This window comes from Coptis chinensis, chromosome 6 (assembly GCF_015680905.1).
Source record: "Coptis chinensis isolate HL-2020 chromosome 6, ASM1568090v1, whole genome shotgun sequence".
Lineage (NCBI taxonomy): Eukaryota > Viridiplantae > Streptophyta > Magnoliopsida > Ranunculales > Ranunculaceae > Coptis > Coptis chinensis.
In genome coordinates this window covers 69955119-69966429 of record NC_141461.1, presented here as the reverse complement: position 1 = coordinate 69966429, position 11311 = coordinate 69955119, and the positions used below count along the sequence as shown (strand labels likewise).

General features: G+C 35.2%; 1 protein-coding gene across 2 annotated transcripts; it reads right to left on the bottom strand.

Moving 5' to 3' along the window:
- Window positions 1–5883: 5883 nt before the first annotated feature.
- On the bottom strand, window positions 5884–11138 carry LOC147494206 (deSI-like protein At4g17486). 2 transcript variants are annotated; one of them, XM_086566691.1, is made up of 4 exons: window positions 10272–11138; window positions 7271–7558; window positions 6997–7086; window positions 5884–6175 (listed from the first exon to the last, which is right to left on the bottom strand). In XM_086566691.1, the coding sequence occupies exons 1-4, from the start codon at window positions 10435–10437 to the stop codon at window positions 6033–6035; spliced, it is 687 nt and encodes a 228-aa protein (XP_086422817.1). In that variant the 5' UTR covers window positions 10438–11138; the 3' UTR covers window positions 5884–6032. The 2 variants fall into 2 exon arrangements, with proteins under 2 accessions (XP_086422817.1, XP_086422818.1); XM_086566692.1 differs by having other exon boundaries at window positions 6997–7080; window positions 10272–10923.
- Between the last annotated feature and the right edge of the window lie 173 nt (window positions 11139–11311).

Here is an 11311-nt window from a genome sequence, read left to right as displayed (position 1 = left end):
AAAGAGCCATGAAGAAAAGCATTACTTACATCCAATTGTTTGATTGACCAATCATTATTTAGGGCAATTGAGAGAATGAGTCTGATTGTGGCAGGCTTGGCTACTGGGCTGAAAGTGTCAAGATAATCAAAGCCATATTGCTGGTGATAACCTTTTGCCACTAGCCTAGCTTTAAGTTTATCAATAGCACCAGTTGGCTTGTATTTGACTCTAAAAACCCATTTTGCTCCAACAGGATTCATGGAAGGATCATACGGTACAAGAATCCAAGTGTTGTTATTTTGTAAAGCACTAAACTCCTCGGCCATAGCATTTCTCCAGTTTGGGTCTTTGATGGCTTGTGTATAACAAGTTGGAGTTGAGATAGTAGTGAGAGTGGTGTTCATCACATAATGACTGAGAGGGTATTTTGTAGTTGGTTTGGTAATATTATTTTTAGCTCGTGTTTGCATGGTGTGAGCAACAGATTGAACTAATTAAATTGTTGTTTGAATGACTTGAGTTGGAGTTTGAAGTTAATGCATTTGATGCGGAGGAGGAGGGGTTTAATGAAGATTGGGGACTGTTATTAAGAATAGGTTGGTCTGAAATTTGAGGAATAATAGGTTGTAATACTTCAACGGGAATAGAATGTGTAGTAGGAACCATGGGTGGAGGAGGAGTGGTGACGTGTTGAAAAATAGGAACAATAATAGGAAGTAGAAGAGAAGAATTTGGAACTGTAGAAGGACTTGAAGAAGTGTGACAGGGAAAATTATTTTCATGAAAGACTACATGTCTTGAGATGTAGACTTTGCGGCTTTTAATGTCAAGACACCTATATCCCTTATGGTTCGGCTATATCCAATGAAAATACAATCTGGAGACTTCGTTTTGGAGTTTATTTGAAATGTATGGTTTAATCCATGGATAACAAGAGCAGCCAAAAGATTTGAGAAAAACCATGTCGGGTTTTGGTTAAAGAGTTTTTCAAAAGGAGAAGAATTTGAAAGAACTTTAGAGGGAAGTCCGTTAATGAGAAAGACTGAAGTGTAAAAGACTTCAACCCAATTACAAAAAAGGGACATTGCTTTGTGCAAAAAGTGTTCTCTTAGATCAAGGATGTGTCTATGTTTTTCTTTCAACAATGGAGTTTTGCTCGGAGTATGAGGGCAGGAAAATCGGTGAAAAATGCCTTTAGATTTCAAGAAATTTCTAAAGACATGACTAATGAATTCACCCCTGCATCAGTTCTCTTTGTTTTTTGATGGTGGTGCTTAACATGTTTTCAACCAAAGAAGTAAAACCAGAAAAGCATTATAAAATTGAGATTTAGTCTGTAAGAGGGTAAATCCAAGTATACTTGGTATAGTCATCAACAAGATCGACATAGTATCTATATCCAAAATGGAATAGCAAGGTGCAGGACCCCATAAATCAATGTGTATAAGTTGAAGAGGAGCGATAGAATGACATGTATTAGATTTAAAAGGAAGTTTTGCACTTTTACCAAGTTTACATGATTTGATGAAGAAATGAGATACATCAGTCTTACATGAAACAGGTAAATTGCATTTATTCAAAACAAAAGACAAAGTTGAAAGAGAGGGATGTCCCAATCTTTGATGCCGGAGAGCTCGGGTTGTTCTCTCCAATGAATGCGATGGTAGAGAATATAAAGTGGAGGCTTGAGCGAGGAAGGTGAGAGACCATGAGGATGTTGAGATGAATGATGTGATGAAGATGTTTTAGGATGAAAAGGGTACAAACCATTCTCAGGATGTCCTTGGAAAAGAATCCTCCTTGAGAAGTTGTCCTTTACAAAAAAGGAATTTGATGTAAAAGTTAATGAGCAATTATTATCTGTTGCGAATTTATGTACAGAAAGCAAATTATGGGATATATGAGGAACATGTAAGATATTTTTCAACTGGAAAATAGTAGATGGAGTTAAGAGGGTAGAGTTACCGGTGTGAGCTATATTGAGACCTTGGCCATTGCCAATGAGAAATCTTCTCATTGCCATCATAGTGAGGGAATAAGTGTTGAGATTGAAACATGAGGAGTTACATGATTTTGTAGCCCCTCAGATCGCAATCCAAGGTGAAGATGAGGTGTGATAAAAGAAGTAGAGCCAAACATCATAATGATTAGAGCCATTGTAATCAGTAAAGCCATGATAACCATTGTAATCAACATCAGCATCATAATGATTATAACCAGTGTGACCAAGTGATGAAGTGTTGGTGTAGCCATCTGAGAAAGAGGATTTATTTGCAACCATTGCTTGTAGTTTGGCTGGAGGATGCCTTCCAATGTATGCATGATTCATTCTTTGAAAGCAATCAATAGCCAGATGTCCAGGCTTATTACATATCTGACAGATAGGTCTTGAAGAACTTGCAGAATATTGAGTTGAACTTTGACCATTTGAACTTGCAGAACCATTTGTATGAAAACCATTAGAACCTCTGTAGAATGATCTGCCATGACCTCTTCCACGAAATGGAGCTCTTCCTCCTCTGTTAGAATTAGAATATAATTGATTTGAGCTAGCAGCAAAGGCTTGAGCTGGACTAGATGAATCAGCTTGAAACATACTTGAAACTTCTTCATTTGTAGTAAGTTCTTCACTCATGAGTAGACTATAAAGCTCATCAGGTACAATAGGTGGCTCTCTAATACGAATTGATGTTGCAAAAGGCTTGTACTCATTTGGTAATCCTTTTAAAGTATAGTAGATGATATCACTATCAGAAACTATTTCTCCAGAAGCAGCAAGTAAATCACAGGTCTCTTTAATAGTTTGAAGATACTTTGCCATAGTAGAAGAACCCTTTTTGATGTTGTGAAGTGTGTTTTAAGGCGCAACACATGATGAGTTCTAGTGATCGTGGCAGAGAAACGCCTTTCCAAAACACTCCATAGTTCAAAAGATGATCTTATACCCACAACATAAGGTAAAAGAGACTCTGAAATGGTAGCATTCAACCAAATTAACACCTGTTGATCCTTCTTCTTCCAATCGAGATACTTATCATTAACAACTCGAGTTGTATTGTTTTCAGTGGTTGTCTCAATATACTGAGCAGGACAAACATTAGATCCATCGATAAAACTGAGCATATCAAAGCTAGAAAGGACAGGAATGAATAATGACTTCCATACAATGTAATTGTCTTTGGTTAATTTGATAGAGATGAAGTTATTGATGTTGTGGAAAGTGATGTTTTGAGCCATGATAATAAAAAAAAATTTGATGATGATGAAAAATTAGGGTTTCTGAATCAAGAAATTGAAAAGAAATCTATAATCGATCAAATTTATCAACAACAACATATGAACAACAATCAAGTGGAACAAATCAATCAAGTAATTGAAGAAAAGAGGATGGATCTAAAAAAAAAAAAATCTTATCTCTGATGATGAAGGATCGCTTTCGTCGTGAGACTAAAAAGGCTCTGATACCATAATAGAATGAAAACAAGAAATGAAGAAATAGAAAATTTTCATTAGTTTGTTCTGTCTAATTACAAGTATTTATAGGATACCTTCTTACATTGACACCTGTCCTTACAACCTTGACTTACAATGACTGAGTCAATATTTAAATTAAGGCATTAAGCATTACAGAGTTAATACTCTATTAAAAAGTACTTCCAAGTTTCAAGCTGGTTTCCTTTGTACCATAACTACAGACTACCATCTGTGGGCATCGATGCCTATCTCTGAAAAAGTCGCCAATCAGGTATCCCAAAATTCCGCAATTATTTGCGGCAATTTGTACCATAGTGCCGACTTTATACTGGTGATTTATGTAGGCTTCGAATTGCGTATCTACAACCGGTTGCAAATAATTTGACCACCAGTATCGAAGTAATTGGATACCCGATTGATTTTAAGAATACTTTTTTGCGTAGTTCTTTCTTACATCAATTTTCCCACTGAAAAATTGGTACAAATTAAATTAATAGAGTCAACTCCCAAATGTTATTTAGGACCACTATAAATTTCAAAATAAGTGACAATCATAAGAGGTATCTGATAAGACCCAAGGCCCAGAATATCGTTTTTTAGTATACTGATATGGATATATTTGATATATTTCAACTCAATATTGAATTTTTTTTTCTCGATATATATCGTAATTTTTGATATAATGATATATATTGATTGATATATACAATATATATGATATAAATTGTTGATTTTGACCAATTATTGATTTTGACCGATATATTGTCAATATTTCTAATATAATCGACGATATTTTCAATATATTGATATACAAAACAAAATTTTAACTGATCAACAAAAAAATAGATATTTTTGATATTTTCAATATATCTAATATATATCGCTTTTTGGGTATATCAAAATATTAACCGAATTCCATATTTTGGGCCTTATTAAGACCATCATTTTAAACACACTACAAATTGTGCATGAACCAGAAAGCAAACAAGGCCTATGTCGAAGATAAGTCTTATATTATGGTTCCACTCGCCATTTTCCTTCCATTTCGGTGTTAATGCAGCATGTGAAAATGCTAAAACTAACAAGAGCGCTGTGACTTGCAGGCAATATCATTTCAAGTTTTCAACAGATACAAACAACGATTTTAGCTGCGGCAGTCCGTGTTGAATATTCATTCCACTTCGCTTCGTAGAAGATGCATGGTTAGTTTGGTTACAAGCCTGGAGTAGTAATGCTACCTTTTCTGTTCAATCCTTTCATATGGAGGACAACTGGTTATGGGGTTGGAGTACCAAAGGCAGTGAAAGTAAACCCTTTCATGCTACCAATAGCGAAAGTAAAAGAAAACCCTGGCATGCAAGCATGCAACTAAATGTTTGCAGGAATTAAAACTGAAAACTATGGTCTTGTTGGAATTGATGCCAGCCATCACAGATCCTAATGGGATCATCTACTTCTTCCATACACTTCACCATTTGCTTAGCTAATGGCTGAAATTAGAGTTTAGGTTAAGGCGCAGTGATAATAATTGCAGGATCGCAACACCATCCACTAAAAGAACTTTCTCGTACGGTTTTCAGGTTAAAAGCTTACTGTGGTATTACTAGTTTTTTTTGTTGCTAGGTAAGTTGAAATATATTAAATAAGGAGATCATTATAAAGATGGATCATCAAAATTGTAAGGACGACCGACGACCCACATGTAGCTTACTTCTGCTTTGTTTAGCATAGTGTACGGAGTGCCTCAATTTTAACCACCTCTTTTATCAACAAAACATTACTTGTGAAAACATAAACAAAGAACTTCAGTTTTTAGTCTAGGGCCAGCAGTAGTTCAAAGTTCAAACAAATCACTTCAATCTCAAAAAATAGAAACCAACTTTCAGATTACTGAAAGACTGTTAGTTTCTAATATATTCTCAAAGTATGTAGAAATTGAAAGTAACTATTCCATCCAAGTAAAGCTTTTATCCATGAGATTTGAACTGATATTTATACCTAGGCAAAAACACACCCTAGCCTCCTCTAAACCCAATAATCAAAATATGGTCTAAAATCTTTAACTTTAAACCAGGCACAAAGTAGCAGAAAAAATCCGATGTGCATATCAGTATCAGAATGGCATCAGATAAGATCATTCAGCTAGAACTTATCTGATGCCATTCTGATATTAAATTCATGATCAAAGCACCAAAAGAAGAAGCAACTATAGAGAGAGTGTCTCTGATATTTAGTGAAAAATGAAATGAAAAAAGAAAAAAAGAAAAAAGAAAACAAAAACCAGGAGGAAACATCCAATCAACTTAGAGAAATCAAAGGGGTAAGTTAACTGCATGACCATGTGTAGGAGGGTCTGAGGAAAACTAATATAAAAAAAGAGCAGATGGAAAGAGAAAGTGTTTAGCCTTGAGCATCATCAATCAAAGATACAGAAACAGTAGAGCTTAGATAACCACTACAAAAGTTGTGATAAATGATACAACTGAAATTCATAAACTATTACATACAACAAAATCACACAACTTATGACAAATAAACCTGAAAAAATGAAAAAATAAAAACAAAAAAGATGCAACTCACATGAGCTCTCTTGCGAGCCTAACTGATTTATCCTTAAGAAATGCAACATCATTGGTAGGTAACGTCAGCAATTGATGATCAGAATCGTCATCTTCACTTTCGCCAGCTGCAGATGATACTACAGAATCTGATCCATCATCTGTTTAAGACAGCAAAGTGAAAGTTATATTCCAGTCACATATTGATATGGACATAGTCCGGCCACTATAACTAAATAGAATGAGTGATGTCAATGTTGTGAAATCAGATGAAGTTAAACCATCATAAGCTCTCAAATAATCAAGCAGTGCAGCAACTTCTCATAAAAGATTATCCAAAGGGTGAGTATTGTGTTGTGCCCAAAAATCAATCGAAAAGAGGGAAAAATAAAAAGAAAAAGAGAGGCAGATACAGTTCTGCAGCCACAACTTCAAGAAATGACTCGTGCAATTTGACAGATAGACTCACGTGGTTTAAAAGTAATGCAAAGTCACAAATGATCATCAGTGACTTCCTTTTTACAAAGCACATAAGTTTCTCAGTTCTCTTGCAAGTTTCAATTAGCGTAAAGGTTTTATGGACACTTCATATTCTTAAAAAAATCCCTGTCGGAGACACAGACACCTTGTGGATATGATTTCCAGCAAGGGTTTCTTCTATACCCTAAAAGACTAAGAAAATAATCTATTAACACTTTCATATTTATTTATTTGCAAGGAGGCGTTCTGCAGGGACTTGAGCCAAAGAATTAGTTGTGTAACTAAAGAATAGAAATAAATTTCTTAAAAACAATACGAATAATTTTCTTTTTAATTAGTTGTGTCCCGTTGTCCTACTTCACATAGGTCCTGTGTCAGGCACTCCGTATCCGTGACGGACACTGACACGCGTATTCGTGTCAATGTGACATAGCATAAAACATATAGCCAACTTAAACTAGAAAAAGAATGTAAAACAAAGGTTTTGTGAAAGCCAACTCACCAGAATAAACAGCATGATCAGGTAGATGCCTGATTGCCGTGGTAACTTGAATACTTTCTGGAAGTAGACAATTGCAGAAAGAACCTGAAACTTCAAGATTCACATGATAAATATAAGACAATGAGAATCATATAATTTAAGTGCCACTTTGCAAATTGATGAAAAGTAATCCAAAACTTCATGCGAAAAAAGAGACACAAAGGCCATATTGGGCTGAAGGTGCCATGCTGCCATATAACTTTATTAACAAGCTCACAAACATCTTAACTCTTACCTAATCTAGCAAGCCGATTCACCCAGCCAGGAATGGCTTTTCCGGTGAGACGCTTGCAAACATCTTCAGTAAAATGGTTGCAATTCTTGGCAATCAGATGATATGTGTCCCCATGATATCTTCCAGATAGGTGCTCCATGAACGACCTGAATTCTGAACGAGACATGTTAGTGCTGCCCAACGGCACAGACCTTCTGAAAGTAAAACCGGGACAGCTCTTTGGTTCCACCTCAAACACACCACTAGTGGGGTACTCATGAGCTCCAAATGCATATTCCATACCATGTACTGTGTCAAAATCAAATACAATCTTGTCAATATGTATTCAGAAGAATGAACAGTACTAAAAAGATACCAACAACGAAATAAGACCCTATGCAGAGGTAGCTAGCATGATGGTAAAATTATTAGTAATCACAAATCAGGAATAGAATTTGGGACACACCAGGCACACAATATTCACATTGACAAAACGAACACCCTAACTGGTGTCCAACACTGAAAATCCCACTTTCTTTACAAAGGCCTAGCACCACTTGATAAGAGGTACCCACAACTTGATGCTTATTAGTTGACGCCCAACACATGAATGTTAGCACCTCTTTGTTACCCGACAGAATCTTTAACAACCTGAAAAGTTGTTGGGCAGTAGCTAATACTAGTGACGTTTCAGACAATTGTAGACAGGTTCATGCCAGCTAGTGTCGGTCAAAGAACTCTATCATGAGATTGTACTGAAGCTTTCAAATATGAGTCTATGAGAATCTCAACATTTCTAGCAACAGTAAGTTTATCAGTAGCACGACCTCGCTCAGATAAAAAATCACAAGTTCAGGGCGTTCACTAACCGAATCTTGCTTCTTAAGTACTCCTACGCAGTTCTAAACCTTGACTTCTTGACGTTTACTCATTGATAGTCACATAAGTGTCATATTCAACTCAATTAACTACTTCAGTTGTTTCCCAAGTCACTTATAACTCAAAACCTAATTTTCAGCTACAACCTCCGCATCAACAATTAAAGTACTCATGTTATCCCACTTTAGGCTAACTTAAGACAAGAACAAGTCACAGTTTATAATTTGTTTGCTACTAACCATAGGATCGAGGCATAGTATAAGGAGTAATAATTGCACTTTGCACGTTAAATGATAAAATATCTGCAAGGCAAGATCTTAAGGGAATATCCAGCACTTGTGAGATTTTATAGGACTAGAAATCCTTAACAAAATACATGTACTATTGTCCAAATACTCTAAAGTCCCTCCATTAAAGAGGCTCCCATATCCAAACTACAATATTCTTGCCCCAACAAAGAAAGCATTTCTACAGAGCCTACTTTTCACTGCAATTAACTGTGTGCTAAACAAATTACTAATAGAAAAAGTGTTACAAACAATGTACCATGATCGTAAGCAATTGCAACACGCAGGAAATCTAAGTTCAACACGTAATATTATAAAATCAGCATAAAACCGCAAATAACAATAAACTCTAGTTAGATACTTATATGGATCGTTGGAAACGCTTGTCATGGAGTATGAAATCAACAGTCAAAACACTGTAACAAGCTAGAAATCTATCATGACTTATGAAAATTAAACTTAAAACGGATCCTATATGATAAAACTATGAACATAAGTGCAAATTATGTCCAGTAGATCACAACCAATTTATGCTCCAAAACATAACAAAGTGATTTTGTTTATAAGAGCAACAACAGATTATATATAGTCGGATAAGATCAACCTTTTAGAAATAAATAAGATCTTGTATCTTTACAAATTCTATTTGAAAAGTTGAGAGACCACCAATATTAACTTGTAAAAACCAAAATAGGTAGAGAAGTTTACTATACTGCTAAAGAATCAATCTCATGGGAAAAGGAATATCATGCAAAAAGATGGTGAAAGACTTAAAGAGAATGTAGGAACTCAAAATTTCTCGTAAACAAGTTGCGCGTTTCATTTAACTTACAACTTTAAAAGAAATTACTGAAAACCCCAAAGGTTGAATTCAGACAAACCAATTTGGCTGGTATCTTTGCAGTAACATCATCTCTAATTTCATATAAAACTAATGCGCTAACGAAAATTACAACTTAGTAGTTGAACACGCATAAACGATGAAGTAATCCCTAGACACACCAAACCCGACATTTTTTTTTTAAATCAACTGCTCCAGCCCATGTACCACTTCACCAAGGTAGAAATCATCAGTTTCTTCTAATGCAGAATTCGCTTCAGAAGACTAGCCAATGCTAAAAAGATGATATATCACATCTACTGCATGAATTAAAACGGAAGCAAAAGCAAACCCACGAATAACAAAACATATTTGAAAAGCAAATAAACAGAATGTAAAGAGAGAAGGGATCCCATAACTCTTCGCTATAAGCTATTCCATACGCAGCACTTAATGTGCTAGTCAGCTGGCACAACATGACATAACAAACCTTCGGTGAAAATCAAAGAATAAACCTTCTATTGTTAGTTGTTAGAATAGAGGGTGAGGCATCACACTTTAGTACGACCATGCTTTCAGAACTATTAAAATGGCCAAATGAGATTCAAAGCAAAAAGTTCCCTCAAGCAGCACAAGCAAGCAAGCAAAGTAAGTGTGCTCAATTTGTGGGAGTAAATTCCACAATCATTTATAAGCTAAAATCATGTTGATTACTTCAAAAGCCCTAAATCACACCCAAATTCTTCCACTCCCTCCTCAAAAGAACTTTCCCACACAATCACACTATTGAGTTCTGAAAAGTTCCCATCCACATCTACCTATTAAAATGGAATTTTCCCACAAATCAAACACACCCTTAAACGCTAAGATTTTCACTGGTAAACCGCAGTAAAAACTATACAATAGGCACTAAGGAGATAATGTATATATATACACATACATCTACCAAAAAGTCTATATACAGCTAAACTCAAGCTATAAAAAAAAAACAGGAAAAGAAGTAGATAACTAAACAAAGAGTTTATATATATTATACCTTCAATCCCAGAGTGAAAAATGCCCAGTCCAAACCAATAAAGGTAATTATTTATTGGTGTAAGATCATAAACATTAAGAAACAACTGGGTCCTATTATTACTACTTGCTCCATTTTTACTCTGATCTCTCGAAATCGTTAAACTTGGTAAAAAGCGCATGATCATTCCACCCCCTTCCTCCTTCCTTCAATTTCTCATCAAATTATTCTAATTCATATATCAAATCACAACTCTAAATTTGATGTCCTTTCTTCAAATTGACACCAAATTCTTCTAATTCACAATCAAAATCATAAGCCCAGGTTGTCAAAATTTAAAATTTATGAGCAGTAAAGAAACGCCTAAATCTTTATTTTGGGGACGAGAAATTGGGAAACGAGAAATTGGATCTTGGAAATTGATGAGTTTTGAGGATTGGGAAGAAAGAAGGAATGGGGTGGTATTATTGGTGGGGTCCACAAGAGAGATTATTGGCGGTTTTTTTTATTACGAAAAAGTTTTATTATTGGAATAATCAGTTTCAAATTGACATTTATAAAACGTCTAAAATTTCTATCATCCAATGGTTTTAACTTTTAAGGATTGTACAAAAATGGCATGTTCAATCCGGCCATTAATTTTACATGTATAAATAAATGTAGATTTACGTAGAATTATTAGTTTTAAACAACAACATAGTTCATATGAAAGCAAAACAAACTTTTGTTTCTTGCAGACATGAATTGAAGGCCAAAAGAAATAATAAATAGGAAAGCAAAATTATTAAAGACTGGACTGGCCTCAGGCCAACCAATATGAACTTAGAAGTTTGAAAAATTCTTCGCCAATCCAAAATGCATCGTGGCAAGTCAATCTAATGCTGATATAGACAAGTTTGTGTCAACACATAGAGTTATATCCAGTTATACATACACTCGTGGAATCCAAACTGGCCGTATATGTGGTCGGCTCTTTCAAGTCATGAGTTCAGTAGTCATCACAGTTCACACTTAATCCCTCGTCACTTCTATGTTTCAGGAGACAAGGATTGGACTATAAA